Genomic DNA, 17,121 nt, shown 5'->3' with positions numbered 1-17,121 from the left:
TTATTGCGAAGCAGCAGACAGAGAAACAGAAGGCAGCCATGTCTTCAGTGAGTGTCTTTTCAGCGAACCGTCCATTCCTGTCACAAAACAGTGCAGCTCCGCGGACAAACTGTGCGTCTCATTCAGCAGAGTGCAACCACACGGGGTCAACTCTATGTTCCCCCAGGTCTGTGTTCCCCCAGGTCTATGTTCCCCAAAATTTTCTTTCAGCCAGGTCTAGGTTCCCCCAGGTCTGTGTTTCCCCAGGTCTGTGTTTCCCCAGGTCTGTGTTCCCCAGGTCTGTGTTCCCCCAGGTCTGTGTTTCTCTCAGGTCTGTGTTCCCCCAGGTCTGTGTTTCCCCAGGTCTGTGTTTCCCCAGTTTCTCTCAGGTCTACGTTCCCCCAGGTCTGTGTTCCCCCAGGTCTGTGTTCCCCCAGGTCTGTGTTCCTCCAGGTCTATGTTCCCCCAGGTCTGTGTTCCCCCAGGTCTGTGTTTCTCTCAGGTCTGTGTTCCCCCAGGTCTGTGTTTCCCCAGGTCTGTGTTTCCCCAGGTCTGTGTTCCCCCAGGTCTGTGTTCCCCCAGGTCTGTGTTTCTCTCAGGTCTGTGTTCCCCCAGGTCTGTGTTTCCCCAGGTCTGTGTTCCCCCAGGTCTGTGTTTCTCTCAGGTCTACGTTCCCCCAGGTCTAAGTTCCCCCAGGTCTATGTTCCCCCAGGTCTATGTTCCCCCAGGTCTGTGTTCCCCCAGGTCTATGTTCCCCCAGGTCTATGTTCCCCCAGGTCTGTGTTCCCCAGGTCTGTGTTTCTCTCAGGTCTACGTTCCCCCAGGTCTAAGTTCCCCCAGGTCTATGTTCCCCCAGGTCTAAGTTCCCCCAGGTCTAAGTTCCCCCAGGTCTATGTTCCCCCAGGTCTATGTTCCCACAAATTTTCTTTCAGCCAGGTCTATGTTCCCCCAGGTCTATGTTCCCCCAGGTCTATGTTCCCCCACATTTTCTTTCAGCCATGTCTAAGTTCCCCAAGGTCAACGACCCCCCCTCCCCGCTGCTTGACCACTACTCACAACTGTTGTACACTATCAGAGTTCACTTTGCATCACTTTGCGACGGTTATTGCATTACTGGAAGGTCTTGGCAGGGTTTGACCATTAGCTAACTAATTTTGACTACTGTTGGCTTTTACTAACCATTTCTTGCCACTGCTGACCATTACTGACCACCACGCAAAAATCCTCTGCGTTGTTTTATCACGTTTGCGCATTATTATGACGTCCTGACCACTACAGACCGCCACTGATCACTGACCACTGCTGACCATTGCTGAACAGTACCCAAAAGTGTATATATCATCAAACATGCATAAGTTTCAGTTTTCAGTTTCACTTTCTCAAGGAGGCGTCACTGCGTTCGGACAAATCCATACACGCTACACCACATCTGTTGAGCAGATGCCTGACCAGCAGCATAACCCAACGCGCTTAGTCAGGCCTTGAGTGCATGCTTACATATTTGTGTACCTATGAAAGTGGATTTCATTTTACGTAATTTCGCCAGAGGACAACACTCTCGTTGCCATGGGTTCTTTTTCAGTGCGCCAAGTGCGTGCTGCACACGGGACCTCGGTTTATCGTCTCATCCGAAAGACTAGACGCTCAGTTTGATTTTCCAGTCAAACTTAGGAGAAAGGGCGAGAGCGGGATTCGAACCCACACCCTCACGGACTCTCTGTATTGGCAGCTGAGCGTCTTAACCATTCTGCCACCTTCCATGCATAAGCGTGGGGGAACAAAGACCCGGGGGAATATAGACCGGGGGAAACATAGACCTGGGGGAACACAGACCTGGGGGAACATAGACCTGGGGGAGGGGTTACTTAGACCTGGGGGAACATAGACCTGGGGGAACATAGACCTGGGGGAACACAGACCTGGGGGAACACAGACCAGGGGAAAACACAGACCTGGGGGAATATAGACCTGGGGGAACGTAGACCTGAGAGAAACACAGACCTGGGGGAACATAGACCTGGGGGAACATAGACCTGGGGGAACACAGACCGGGGGGAACACAGACCAGGGGAAAACACAGACCTGGGGGAACATAGACCTGGGGGAACGTAGACCTGAGAGAAACACAGACCTGGGGGAACGTAGACTGAGAGAAACACAGACCTGGGGGAACATAGAACCTGGGGGAACATAGACCTGGGGGAACACAGACCTGGGGGAACATAGACCTGGGGGAACACAGACCTGGGGGAACACAGACCTGGGGGAACATAGACCTGGGGGAACGTAGACCTGAGAGAAACACAGACCTGGGGGAACATAGACCTGGGGGAACATAGACCTGGGGGAACACAGACCTGGGGGAACACAGACCAGGGGAAAACACAGACCTGGGGGAATATAGACCTGGGGGAACACAGACCTGGGGGAACACAGACCAGGGGAAAACACAGACCTGGGGGAACATAGACCTGGGGGAACACAGACCTGGGGGAACACAGACCTGGGGGAATATAGACCAGGGGAAAACACAGACCTGGGGGAATATAGACCTGGGGGAACACAGACCGGGGGGAACATAGACCTGGGGGAGGACTTAGACCGGGGGGAACATAGACAGGGAGGGTATGGGGGGGGGGGGGGCATAGACCTGGGAGGGACTTGGACCGGGGGAAAACACAGACCGGGGAGAACATATGCCGGGAGGAACATAGGCAGGGGGGAAATTAGGCACACTCGGAGCAGAACAGCGATGGAAGGCCAGAGACGTTACACGTCCGTGTGCGACTGGCGGCACTGCAGCTGACACACCACTTGTGAGTCATCAAGAGCCGGACATGGATAAGGAAAATAAATTGACAAAATGGTTTGCTGCTGGGGTTGTGAAACGTTCGTGGCTATGCTGACAAGACAGACGAGCTCATCTAAAAAAAAAAAAAAAAAAAAAAAAAGAAAGAAAAAGAATAAAATAAAATAAACAGCCACAGAAATACAGACTTTTGGAAAAGTTGTTCTCTGCACTTCAAACAGCAGCCTTCAAATCGGTCGCGTGACGATGACGCTTGGTAGAGCGTTCGTGCGATTCCAATGCAATGGTGAAAGCGGTGAATCGATTTGAGAAAACAGAAGACAAGACAAGACAGGAACAAGCTGCCGAAAGAAATGTGTCAGGCCTGCTGAACTTCGAAAAAGAACGCGCGAAGCTCAATTCCACACCGGATATACGTGATTTGTCCGAGGCACGTGATAAACGAACTTTGCAAGCTGTACGTCACGTGGTCTGATCTAGTTCTGCTGAAGTGACGGTGTGTGTGTGTGTGTGTGTGTGGTCAGAGCTTGACACAGAAAAGCGTCTCCGGGTCAGAAATGGTCAGTTGTGTGATTGAGAACGATGATGAAGTGTGAAGACTGTACATCGTGTCGGCATTGTCGTAGAATTTTCACGTTTCTGAAAATACGTCGAGAATAACATTATTAGCGTCGCAAACAGCTGAGCAGTAACAAATGTAGAACTGTCAATGTAGTTTCGATCTCTCCAGTTTGATACCTTCCGTCTAGATTTGGAAGAAGCAACAAATTGTGGAGGGAGGTGCTCTGCTCGTATGACCATATCCTGTGTTGACGAACACATAGTCATGTATAGCCGTGATTTAACATATCAAAACCGAAATAAGGGAAACTTTAGACAGGCGACTACGTTTATAACCACGAGAATGAATGTGAGGAGACAGTATGATTTAAGGATCTTTGACAGAGTGATTGATAACGAGAGCCTAAAATCAACTGACTGGGAAGGACAGAGTCAGCTGGTGGACTGCCAATAGAATACAGTTCTGATTGACTGATTGATTATCAAAATCGGCTGACTTACATTTCATTAGAAGCTGGATGAACAAAATGAGATCATATGGTATGGTATTGTTCTACTTAAAAAAATATAGATTGGCTTTTTTTTTTTTTTTTTTTTTTGGCCTTTTATTTGTTTGTTTGTTGAGTGTTTTCTTCACTTCCTTCTCCTGACTAAAGCACATCCGCATTGACGAGAAAGAAAAGAGCACAGGAGTGCAAAGCAAAGGAAAGGCAGCAAATAAACAAAACACCCCCCCCCCCACCCCCACCCCCCAAAAAAAGAACAAAACAAAAACAAAACAAACAAAAAACAACAACAAAAAAACAAACAAACAAAAAACACAAAACCTTGCGAAGTGAATGACCGGCTCCATTCTCTCTCCACAGCCTGAAGAGCTAGTTGGCTGGTATCTTGCCAGAGATGAGAGCAAGGATAGGAGGAGCTGTGGGTAGGGGGGGTGTGGGGGGTGTAGAGGTGGAGGAGAATGAATGCATGCGGGTGAGTGAGTGAGTGGGTGAGTGGTGGACTTTTAATGTGTTTTTAGTAGTGTGCTGAAACCCCCCAGCTGTGATGGCACTTCTTGGAGAGTCAACAAACAACGGAAAGGAGGGAATTTCTGTCACAGGTGGCTGGATGCTGCACATTGCACAACAGACACCCACACCTGACTGCAGTATTTCAGCTGACCAAGGAGCTATCTAAATCTCCGGGGGGAGGAGGGGGGGGGTACAAAGGGGTTTAGGGCTACGGGAGGAGGAAGGGTTTAGGGGGGGCAGATGCGAGCGAGCGAGCGAGCGAGAGAGAGAGAGAGAGAGAGCGGAGAGAGAGAGAGAGAGAAGTGGGAGGAGGATAGCTCTGTAAAGACTATGCTTTCTTTTTTTCTTTTCTTTTTCCTTTTTTCGTTTTTTTCCCCAAGTCTTTCCTTTCATATCCTGGGTAATAGGGATTTCCTTCATCCCCATCCCCTTTACTTCCGCTCTTTTATAGGCTGACTGTCAGGCTGTTGGTGTCTTCATATCATATGACTGCTGTAGTTTTTTAGCTGGCGAAGATTGACACCACCAAAATACCTGGGGGGTCGCTGCAAAGTGGTTTCTTTTTAGGGTGGAGTTAAGTAGGTTCGGGAGGGAGGCACTGGCTTCTGTTTGGCTCTGTTATGGTGGGATTTTTTTCCCCCAAGATTTTTTTTTTCTTTTACGCATACCTTTGATGCCTTGAGGTTAAATGAATATATCCTTTGTTGTCCCCTTTGCTTTGTTTGGTTGGTTGGTTGGTTGTGTTTGGGTGCCTTCTTTCTGTCTGTCTTTCTCCACCTCTGACAGCAGTTTTTTTGTTTGTTTGTTTGGTTGGTTGGTTTTTTAGTGGACCAACCAAGGCACCAAACCCATCATCCTGGATGAATTTCTCTTGTTGAGATAATAAAGTATTCTGTATTCTGTATCCCAGACTGTCTGCGCTCAACGGCAACCCACTCAACCCAGAATCCTAACCCTGTTCACTGTAGCTAGATCTATCCAACACAACTGAGCCCGTTTTATGATTCCTTCACGGTGTTTACAGCCCACAGTCTTTAACGGGAAGTGGAGTGATGGCCTAGAGGTAACGCGTCCGCCTGGGAAGCGAGAGAATCTGAGCGCTTGGTTCGAATCACGGCTCAACCACCGATATTTTCTCCCCCTCCACTAGACCTTGAGTGGTGGTCTGGACGTTAGTCATTCGGATGAGACGATAAACCCAGGTCCCGTGTGCAGCATGCACTTAGCGCACGTAAAAGAACCCACGGCTACAAAAGGGTTGTTCCTGGCAAAATTCTGTAGAAAAAATCCACTTCGATAGGAAAAAGAAATAAAACCGCACGCAGGAAAAAATACGAAAAAATGGGTGGAGCTGTAGTGTAGCGACACGCTCTCCCTGGGGAGAGCAGCCCAAATTTCACACAGAGAAATCTGTTGTGATAAAAAAAGAAATACAAATACAAACCGACCAAAGATCGCTCTGAAGAAGAACTGAGTTACGTAACGACAGATGAGGAAAAACGGAGTGGTATTAAAAAGCCCGAATTTCACACAGAGAAATCTGTTGTGATGAAAAGAAATACAAATACAAATAACAAGAGCTAAGAGACCACCCCACCCCATCTACACCCCCCACCCGCCCCTGACCCGTCTCCCCCTCCAGCAACAACAACACAAGAAATCATTCATAAACCAAAGTTCAAGGTAAAAAAAAAAAGGGTAGATCCCAGACATCAGCCAAACAATAATAAATCACAGGGAACACTTTGCCATATCCCTGTTCCCCGTTACACTAATAGCATAAGGTGACGTTGCAAACGCCGGTCATTCTACTTAGTTTATAATCTAAAACTCTTCATTTTAAGGAGCATTTTTAAGCGAGGGTATGTGTGGAGTGATGATCCGTTTGGTATTCGTTTCCGTTTTAATTTGGGTTCGTTTGGAAAAGGATCCGTTTGGAGTTGGGGTCTATGTTGTATTTGGTGCAGGGGTCCGTTTGGAATTGGGTTGGTTTGGTGTGCGGTCGGTGACCGTTTGGAACAGGAGTGGGGATCCGTTTGGAATAGAGTCCGTCTGGAGCGGGGGTCCGTTTGAAACAGGGTCCATTTGCAGTTTGGTCCGTTTGAAACAGGGTTCATTTCGGATGGAGTCCGTTTCGAATAGGGCCCGTTTGGAATGGGATCTGTTTGGAATAAGGTCTATATGGAGTGGGGGTCCATTTGGAATGAGGCGCTATTTGTGGTTGGGTCCATTTGAAATACTCTATGTTTTGAGTCGGGGTTGTTTGTGAATATGGTCCATCTGGGGGTGGGATCCATTTTGGAATATTTTATGTTTGGTGCAGGGGCCCGTTTGAGGATGGATGTCCGTTTGGTGTGGAGGTTTCCGAGTGGAGTACGTATCATTTCATAGCACGGCTTCGTTTAGAATGCAGAGCCGTGTAGACGGAATAGGGGCCCGTTCAGGACAGGGGTCTATTTAGACTAGGAGTCCATCCATTTACACCGGGGGTTCGTTTAGATGTAGGGGTGGAAGTGATCCCGCTGTCTGGAATGGTAGGGAGTGGGTGAGCGGGGGGGAGGGGGGGGGGGGCAGGCAGGCTGTCTAATCGAAGCAGTTTGTCAGTCAGTCGACGCGACTGCAGGGCCTTTATTAAACAGATCGCTTCGATTAGGGGAGGGGAAAAAAGAGTGGCGATGGCCAAATAAACATCATTGTCAGTCAGTCACTTACTCTTTCGCCCGCCGCCATTTACTCCTCACCTCCCCGCCCCTATCCCCCCCCCCCCCACCTCACCCCCCCCCCCTCTCTCTCTCTCTCTCAGTCGTTTTCTCTCTTGCTTGCTGCCACCGCTGTTTCTCTTGCATTGCTTGAGCCGCAAGGTGATGGGGAATGTGGTGGGTGGATGACACAGAGAGAGAGAGAGAGGGGGGGGAGGGGGTTAGGAGATAGAGAGCGTGAGTCTGGGGTGGGTGGGTGGGGGGGGGGGGGGGAGATGTAGAAGAAGGAGGGAGGTAATGGAGCGGATGGGAGGTGGGTGTCAGGCTAGGAAATTGGAGCGGCGCTGTTTCGTTCTTGTGACTGTGGAGTGTATTCCAGGCATTGTTTGGTTCACCTGGTCAAGGCAGAGTGGGTACACGGGGTCCTGAAGAAAAGAAAAAAAAAACAAGGAAAAAATATCTGTGGTAGGAGGCTGTGGTAGGAATAAAGCTTGCCACGCAGCAGGTTTCTTACTGTACTGAGGCTGTTTGGTTGTTTGTCGGAGTAGAGTAGATAGAATGCGTGAGAGAGAGAGAGAGAGAGAGAGAGAGAGAGAGAGAGAGAGAGAGAGAGGCAGACAGACAGACAGACAGACAGACAGGCAGACAGAGAAGAGAGAGAGAAGGGGAGAAACAGAGAGAGACATAAAGAGGGGAGATGGAGAGAAAGGGAGAGAGAGAGAAGAGAGAGAGAGAGAGAAAAAAGATGGGGTAGAGACAAAAATGAAGGAGAGACAGACAGACAGAAAGGCTTCCATCTGAGAGAGAGAGAGAGAGAGAGAGAGAGACAGACAGAGAGAAGGGTAACATTTTTTTCTGTTCGGAAAGACAATGTCTTAGCACTCACTCATGACGACCACGAGGAATTTTTTTCTTGGATAGGGGGTAGGCGGTGTGTGTGTGTGTGTGTGTGTGTGTGTGTGTGTGTGTGTGTGTGTGTGTGTGTGTGTGTGTGTGTGTGTGTGTGTGTGAGAGAGAGAGAGAGAGAGAGAGAGAGAGAGTTTATGTGTGTGCGTGTGTGTGTGTGTGTGTGTGTGAGAGAGAGAGAGAGAGAGAGAGTTTGTGTGTGCGTGCGTGTGTGTGTGTGTGTGTGTGTGTGTGTGTGTGTGTGTGTGTGCAGTGCGTGCATGTGTGAGCATGCACAAGTTTTATATTGATATGCACTTGTATGTATTTTAATTTCTACTGTATCTGTGTTTGTGTATGATTTTCGATTTATATTCGTATTTTGTTATGTACTATCCCCACGCAATATTCCTTGTGACCTTGGTAATAAAGACATATTCTATTCTAGGGCTACGAATGCTTTCAAAATGTAGCCATCAAAATATTCCAACTAATTCATCTCTGTCACTACCCGGCTCCGGTGCTTGAAGTCAGTAAATCAGTAAGTTTGTTGAACCAAACCAGCATCGAGCAGTATCGCCCCATATTTTGTTTCTATGTGCTGATGTAGTGTTTCTTTTTCTTTCTTTTTTTTCCTTTTTTTTTTCAATATCAATCAGCCAGCCAGACACGCAAATCATTCTCCATCACATATGTTCTCAGTACGCTGGTGTTCGTTGTTCTTCTTTTCCCAATGCGCTCATTTTCCCCCACCCCCCCCCACCCCCAACCATCCCCTACACCCCCCCCCAACCCCCCCAGCCACCACCACCCACCCCGTTGCATGCATTAATTTTGCTCCTGAGATCCTCCTCCATCCATCCTCACTCAGCACCGCGGACCTGCAGCAGCAGCAGCAGCAGAGACAGACTGATGCGGTGTAGTGTGAGTTTTGTTCGTGCAATCCCAATGTCTTTCCCAGCACTAGGCATCAGATGCAGCACAGCACAGCACAGCACAGCGTAGCGCAGCGCAGCACAGCACAGCACAGCACAGCACAGCACAGCACAACACAGCACAGCGCAGCACCGCACAGCACAGCACAACGCAGCACAGCACAGCACAGCACAACACAGCACAGCGTAGCGCAGCGCAGCGCAGCACATCACAGCACAGCACATCACAGCGCAGCTTAGCGCAGCACAGCACAGCACAGCACATCACAGCGCAGCACAGCACAGCTCTCCTACTCGTCAGTGTGTCTGTCTGTCTGTCTGTCAGTCTGCAGCCAGCAGCATGTTTTCCCCTTATTACCACCAGCCACTGATGGTGTGGGCGGTGGCTGCTGCTGGCGATGCTGCTGGTGACGCTGATGGTGATGCTGCTGGTGACGCTGATGGTGCTGCTGGTGACGCTGCCGGACCAGAGATATAGAGGGGAGGGGAACAGAGTTATTTCTCCCGGGAACGAACAAACGGACACACACACAAAATGGGACTGTAGGTAATACGCGTGGTTAAGAAAAAAAAGAAAAAGAAAAAAAAGAAGAAACAAAAAGCATTGTGCGTTGGCGGAATAGATGTCTCTGCCACATACATACATACATACATACATATATATATATATATATATACTCCTCAGAGGTTTGGGTGGTGGGCGGATTCTGACGGTACGCCGGGTTTGGTTTGTTTTTTCCCTGGAGTTCCCGTCCATTCCCCATCCCCCTCCACACCCATCCAGCATTCAACCCGCACGCCCTCCTATGCCTTCACATCTACCCCCCTCCCCCTCAGCCCCTCCATCTACCCCCCCCCCCCTTCTTTCCCCCTACACCCCCCTGGTGGTGGTACCTTTGCGGATGGCAAGTTGCGAAAGCTGCTGAAACCCAGGTGGACCTGAGCTGCTGTCTGGAGCTAACGATGTTTGACCATTAAGGGAATGTCGCCATCACGGTGTTTTTTTTTTTTGTTTTTTTTTTGAGGGGGCAGGAAGGGGGGGGGGGTAACTCACGGGGGGGTTGGTCCCCACAGTAAAGGAGGGGGTGGGGATGCTGGGAGGTGGGAGGGGGTGGAGGGCGCAGCCTCATAATGGCATAGAATCAATCACTCGTTTGTTTTTCCTCTCCTAAGTTTTCACACACTCTGGTGGGTCTTGTTTTTTGGGGGTACGCGTTTCTGGGTTTTTTGGGTTTTTTTGTTTTGTTTTTGTTTTTTCAAGTCGAGTGGGACTTCGAGTTGTGCAACTTTTCGTTCGTTGCTGATTATAAGAAAGGGTAGAAACACCGTCGGTAGTCAGTTGAGGATTATGGGATGTGAGAGAAACACACAGACAGACAGAGAATTAAGAATGTGCTGAAGTTATGTTTCTATTTCTTTCTGCTCTTTGTTTTCAGTGCAGACGTACTGTCGCCGTATAACGCATTGAAACACACGAGGAAGTAGGGAGACAGAGACAGAGAGACAGAGACAGAGAGACAGAGACAGAGAGGCAGAGTGAAACAGAGATAGAGCAAAAAGAAAGAAAAAAAAACCCAACTAGCTGCAAAACGAATACTTGAGTAAAGGCATGAGGGAAATAAGCCAGAGTAAAATGCAAAACGGACAAGGAAAGATGACCTTTTTTACGCCCCAGGTGAATGCACCTCGTTCATCTTTTACAAGTTTTTGTTGCTATCTTCTTTTTTCTGATCAAAAAGAGGAAAACAAATTCGTAAATCCTGACGTTAAAGGCGATAAATAAAATAATATTATCGAGTTTTTATTTCTTGTTTTTTTTCCCCCACGGCTGCAGAAAGAGTCTAGCAGCCAAAACAACAGCAAAAGTTAATCAGTGTAATACTTATTAATTGCGGAGGGTTGGGGAAACACACGGTCTTATCTTCTGTAGCCTTTGTTCCTGTGCAAAACAACAACAACAAAAAGCGGTCGTTTTAAAACAAAGCAACAACCGACGTCCATCTCTGCAAATAGCGGCGAAAATAACACATCAAGCTGTCCAGATTTCATTAAAAAAAAGAAAAAAAAAAAAAAGAAAAAGAAAAGAAAGAGTCATTGTGGCGGTGACATTTTGTAGACTGTACAACGAAAACCAAGAAACATGGTCATTTGAAGAACTGTGTTCCACATTGTCGCGTGCAACTTTTCAAACTAAAGTTATGGCCAACTCTCTCACGCTCTCTCACCTTTATCCAAACAAAAGCCTCGAATAAACAGATACAAAACATTTACTCCAAATACTTTAACAAAAAATCACAGACACGATACAATACTTAATTAGACACCACAAAGAAAAAAGTCTGTTCGTTTTCCTCTTTCACATGAGGAACACCCACAATTTTCCCTTCGTCACCCTCTTCTGTGACAGTTTGTCCGTTTCCCAGTAATACTCAGCTTAGGTGGGGGGGGGGGGGGGGGGGGGGGGGAGATAGAAACTGGCACTACACAGTTCGTAGTTCTGGAAGGTGGACTCTGGTGTTGGCTTGGGGAAACACGTCCACCAGCGACGCTCGAGCTCCCCAGGCGGAAGACGGCCGCTCAAACAGCGGTGATGAAGTCGGGTCTCCACACAGGAAGAATGGAGTTCCCTAGACAAAAACCTAGAATCTGCGGCTAAGTTCTAGTGAATTATCCACGATTTTGGTAGGATTCCGCCGCCGCCCACCATCTCGGGGCGGAAGGGGAATCACAATAGCACTACGTTACATTATGGACTGACTCATTCACTCCCCTTAAATATGGTTTACTGGCAAAGCAATCTGAACAAACTGAATGGTCTTCCAGTCTTTCTACGAAATATTAATTCCCGAAGTAGTTTACAAATCCACGGAAAATAATCTCACAAACAAATGTAGGCTAGACTTTACTTCACTGTTTCCACATTCAGAACTGGGAGAAATAGTAATTCTAGCACATTAAACAGAATACATGAGGTAATTTGAAACTAATACGGTGAAAGTAATACCGAATTAGAGAATAAACACTCAAGCAAAAAACCACGTGTCAGTTTCAAGCAAACTGGTAACGTTCCAGACTAGGAAATAACTCTACGACGAAAATGAGAGATTAAGAACATGTAACGTCAGACCGTAAAAAATTCAGGTAACACATGAAGAGCAAAAGCGACTAATAATACAGGTACGTATATTTTCGGACGGCTGTACAACAAATACTACAAACTGTAAGATCATTTTATCAATGCAACGACTAAGATAAATGAATGAATACCTCAACGGTTTCTGAGATCCGGCCAAAATACCGGCTGAGCGTCTCTCTCCATAGGACCCTACACTTGACCTGGCCGAGTGTCCTGCTCCACTGACTAATGGTGCTGGTTTTCCAAAAGGAGAAAACTTTCTATAACTCACAAATTAGAAATATGCACGTCATGTTTTCTAGTGCAACACGTGCATTCCATACACTTCCTTGGCTACATGGAGCACGCGGAAGAGCTACAAGGAGAGGGGTCAACCAAAAGTGGCAGCGTTCACACACACGCACGCACAACCCTCCTTGTCCGTGACAACACCCCCCTGATTGAGCACAGACATCTGTCTGCACGGCTACAAAGGGGAAACAATTATTCCACAGATGCCCGACTCAAATAGTCGGCACCAACATTCAGTCTGCCAGGGATCACTCGAACTGTGAAGGAGTAAGACTAAGAGCAAACTCCACCTCAGCAGCCTTTGGTTCGCAACTTTTGCTGTCTGCAAATACCGCAGAGGTTGATGATCAGTCTCGAGCACAAACTGCTGACCATACAAAAACTGCTGGAATTTGTCTGTAGCCCACACTACTGCTAAGCACTCCTTCTCAATCGTAGAGTAGTGACTTTCAGTTCCAGACAATTTCCTGCTGGCAAACGCGACAGGGTGTAGTACACCTTCCTTCTCCTGTAGGAGCACCGCCCCCAGACCACGGTCTGAGGCGTCAGTTCGTAAGACGAACTGGCAGGACAGATCTGGCAGTTGCAACACTGGCCTAGAAACCAGACGACCCTTCAAAGTTTTGAAGGCCCGATCGCACTCTGGAGTCCAAACGACGTTGTTGGGAGCACCTTTCCTGGTGAGGTCCGTCAGGGGAAGTGCTATGGCAGAGAAATTAGGGATAAACTTACGGTAGTAGCCTACCAGGCCCAAGAAGGCTCGCACTTGCGTCTTAGTCTCAGGAACTGGTGCTTTCATAACTTTCTCCACCTTGTCCATTTCCGGCAGGATTTGACCGTGCCGTACGACATGTCCCAGAAAACTCAGTTCCTCGAACCGAATGTAGCACTTCTTTGGACGGACTGACAAATTTGCTTCCTCCAATCGCTGGAAAACTGCCTCTATAGCAGAGAGATGTTCTTCCCATGTTTCGGACGCAATCATGATGTCGTCCATGAAGTTATGTACATCTTTCATGCCTATGGGATCCAGCAAAGCTCTCATCATCCTTGAGAAAACTGCTGCTGCATTCTTCAAGCCGAAGGGCATCACAGTGAACTGGAACTGTCCACTGGGGGTAGTGAAAGCGGTCATAGGCCGGATGTCTTCTCTGACCGGAATTTGCCAGTAACCTTTGCTGAGGTCCCACTTGCTGAAGTACCGGGCTTTACCCAGAGAAGAGAAAAGATGCTCTACGTCAGGTAGAGGTTCCGCATCAAAGACGGTGACGTTATTCAAACGTCGATAGTCAACGCAGAACCGGATCTTTCCGTCTTTCTTGCGTACGAGAACTACCGGCGCATTATAGGGAGATGCAGCAGGCTCTATCACCCCAAGCGTCTTCATGGTCTCTACCTCTTGCTTGACGATCTCCACTTTGGCGTGGGGCAAAGGGTACTGTTTTACTCGCACCGGCTTTGCTGTCTCTACGGTCATGTCAAACTCTGCCAAGTTCGTCTTCAACGGTACATCCGTGATGACCTTCTCATGCCGACGAGCAATTGTCAAAACTTCCTCTTTCTGTTTGTCATTCAGACCTGGTCCAAAGTTCAAGTCAGCTATTGTTTCCTCAGCCACCAGACTGGGCACAGGCAACTCCCTGTCAGCGGCAGAAGTTGGTTCAGTCTCCTCTATGACAGCAACAGCCACCATCGGAACTTCACAAGAAACAGAGTCCGCCTGTCTTTCCACATACCTCTTCAACAGATTCGCATGGTACAATTTGTCCTGTCCTCCCATGCGAATCTTATAGTCAGCTTCTCCCTTCCTCTCCAATACCTCAAAGGGACCCTGCCAGCACAGCTGTAATTTGTTATGTCTCTGGGGCAAAAGCAGCAGTACCTTGTCACCAGGGGAGAACGCACGATTCTGAGACTTCCTGTTAAAAACCTCAGCATGTCTCTGACAAGCTGCAGCCAAATTCCTGCGTGCCAACTCACAGGTTTCCTCGATACGGTTCCTCAAGTCTACTACGTACTCTGCAGTAGTGCGAACGTCTTCAGAAGTGTGTTCATCTGTCCACAGCTGGCGCAAGACAGACAAAGGCCCTCGTACTGTTCTTCCGTACAGGAGCTCAAATGGTGAGAACCCCAAACTCTCCTGAGTCGCTTCTCTGTAAGCAAAGAGCAGTGCAGGGATATACCGATCCCATTGCTTTGGTTTCTCCTGAGTAAGCTTCCGCAACGCAGTCTTCAGAACGCCGTTGTACCGCTCTACTAGCCCATTTCCTTGAGCATGGTAAGGAGTTGTTGCCAACCCACGGGTGGACAACAATCTCTCCATCTGCTTCATTACATCGCTCATGAACTGGGTTCCGCGATCAGTTAAAATCTCAGACGGCACACCAACTCGAGTCCAGACCTCCCACAGCGCTTCAGCAACCGTGGTAGCTTCAACGGTCTTAAGAGGAACGGCCTCGGGGTACCGGGTGGCGTAATCCACAACCACCAAGATATAGCGGTTCCCTGACCCTGACGCAGGAGTAATCGGCCCAACAAGGTCAACTGCTACCCGCTCAAAAGGAGTGTCGATCAGAGGCATCTTCCCTAGAGGTACCCTCTGAGGTTTTGGAGAGACTTTCTGGCATTGGTCACAGGACGAAACAAATCGGCGAACGTCTGCACACATGCCAGGCCAGAAAAACTGTTTCCAAATCCTGTCCAGAGTCTTCTTTCCTCCTTGATGACCCCCCATAGGCGGTTCATGAGCCAGTTTCATTACTCCCTGTCTAAGCTGTGCGGGGACCACAACTTGACTGTACTCAGTCTTCGCCTGACGGTACTCACGGTACAGAATACCCTTCCTCCACCTGAAGGACACCTCGCCTGTACGACCAGAAACCCTAACGTCTCTACGATCGGCTGCCTCCCGCAAAGACTTCAATCCGGGATCACCTTTCTGTAGTTCCTTCAACTGCTCTGGCGTCACGGTCTCGAGACCTGGAGATGCCACCCGCAAAGTAGAAGGTCGCCTCTTCTCTGCTGCCTGAGCACGAGTGACTACAGGGATTTCCTTGGGTGTACCATACACTGGCAGAACTTTTCGGTCTTCCAACCGAGCATGATTCCCAACTATGAAATCAACCACTGGAGTCTCCATAACTACAGCTTCAACCTGACCTGTGAAAAACGGACTCTCTATCCTAACCACAGCAATAGGATAGTGCCGCTTGATGTCTTTCTCGGCCATTGAAACCTCAAGTTGCCTGCCGGTAAGATGACAATCCGATATGAGGGACTTCTTCACGACACAGACATGAGACCCTGTATCACGCAGTCCTAGTACTGCCTTGCCTTCGACCACGACCAGACAGTGTGGATCGTATTCCTGCTCTCTACATGGCGTGCAGAGAGTAGGCACCTGAACTGATTGCCTGACCTCTGTCCCTTGATGCTGTACTGCGCCCGCCGATTTCCCTTTCCTGGGACAGTCTCTAGCCAAGTGCTTAGGTGACTGACAGATGAAACAAGTCTTAACAGAGGAATTCCCAGACTCGCTCTTAGTTCCACCCACCTTGGACTTATCCTGCCCCGCTGAAGCGTTACCACTAAGACCTACCGGCTGAAGAAACTTCCTCCCACCCCTATGAGCCATGAAGTAAACTTCAGCTGATGCGACAGCTTCTTCCAGAGACTGTGGCTGCTTCTCCATCACGTAGGCGGCCATGTCAGCCTGCAAAGATTGTAAGAACTGCTCAAGGAGAATCAATTGTTTCAGATCAGGAATCTTAGATTGCTCATGCCACTGCTTTAAGTTGTCCTGCAACCTGGCACTAAACTGCACAAAAGTTTCATTGTCTTTTCTTTTACAGTTCCTGAAACGACGACGATACGTCTCTGCATTCAATTGGTACCGAGCTAAAAGTTGCTCCTTCAGCTTATCGTAGTCACCCGCGTCAGCGTCGCTCAGGTTGTTGTAGACGTCCTCGGCCTTACCAGTGAGACGAGTAGAAACTCGAGTTGCCCAGGTGCTCTTCTTCCATCCGTACAGAGTAGCGACACGCTCAAACCTCTTTAACCAAGACGAAATGTCACCCTTACTGTCATCGAACTTTGGAAGGCTGGGGCGAAATCCACGGTCGTCGTCAGTGTCAGACTCTCCCTCTACCTGATCCATCACCATACTGTTGCCATAATTCTTCCCTTTCTTCTCCCTCTGCAGAACCTCAAGCCGGAGGGAATGCTCTTCACGCTGTTGTTGGTGTTGCTCCTCCTCCCATTCCAGCTGTTTCCGCCGCTGCTCTTCTTCCCATTCCAGCTGTCTCTGATGAGCTCTTTCCTCTAACTCCCTTTTCTCTGCAGCCTCATCCTCCTTAAGCATTTGACTAGCAACAAACTCAGCAACTTGCTCCCTGGGAACCTCTAACTCAGCAGCGAAACTGCGCCACCGTGAAATGCGATCCAGCCTACTTTCTGCCATGACGCTAAGCTTGCAGCCAGAACGAAGTTCCATGCAATCAATGAATGACCAGTATCATACACAAAAGAATGAAGTAATGTACAAATGTAAACTAACTGGTAACTTACAGATCCAAGTCCACTCCAAACACCTACAGCTACCTGTCAATTCATTACGATAATGTAATTAAGATTGGGAGATGGGAGTGAGTAATGAACGAGGAGAGTGGCCAGTGACAAAAATGAATTCAGATACTACTATCCAAGAAAGGATCCTGGCAGGCTCGCCAATTGTCGCGTGCAACTTTTCAAACTAAAGTTATGGCCAGCTCTCTCACGCTCTCTCACCTTTATCCAAACAAAAGCCTCGAAT

At 48.5% G+C, this 17,121-nt stretch overlaps 1 protein-coding gene across 1 annotated transcript; it reads right to left on the bottom strand.

The window, feature by feature from the left end:
• Positions 1–12,559: 12,559 nt before the first annotated feature.
• LOC143281373 (uncharacterized) lies at positions 12,560–16,770 on the bottom strand. Its single transcript, XM_076586577.1, has 2 exons — positions 12,810–16,770; positions 12,560–12,633 (listed from the first exon to the last, which is right to left on the bottom strand). The coding sequence occupies exons 1-2, from the start codon at positions 16,768–16,770 to the stop codon at positions 12,560–12,562; spliced, it is 4,035 nt and encodes a 1,344-aa protein (XP_076442692.1).
• Between the last annotated feature and the right edge of the window lie 351 nt (positions 16,771–17,121).

The sequence above is a fragment of the Babylonia areolata genome, chromosome 4, assembly GCF_041734735.1.
Source record: "Babylonia areolata isolate BAREFJ2019XMU chromosome 4, ASM4173473v1, whole genome shotgun sequence".
NCBI classification, from domain to species: Eukaryota; Metazoa; Mollusca; class Gastropoda; order Neogastropoda; family Buccinidae; genus Babylonia; species Babylonia areolata.
This window is presented reverse-complemented; position numbering and strand designations above follow the sequence as displayed.

Coding starts and splice junctions, on each gene's coding strand:
- LOC143281373 (XM_076586577.1), bottom strand. CDS start 16,770: ATGGCAGAAAGTAGGCTGGATCGCATTTCACGGTGGCGCAGTTTCGCT. Junction 12,634..12,809: donor GCTCCTACAGGAGAAGGAAG/GTGTACTACACC, acceptor CGGTATTTGCAG/ACAGCAAAAGTTGCGAACCA.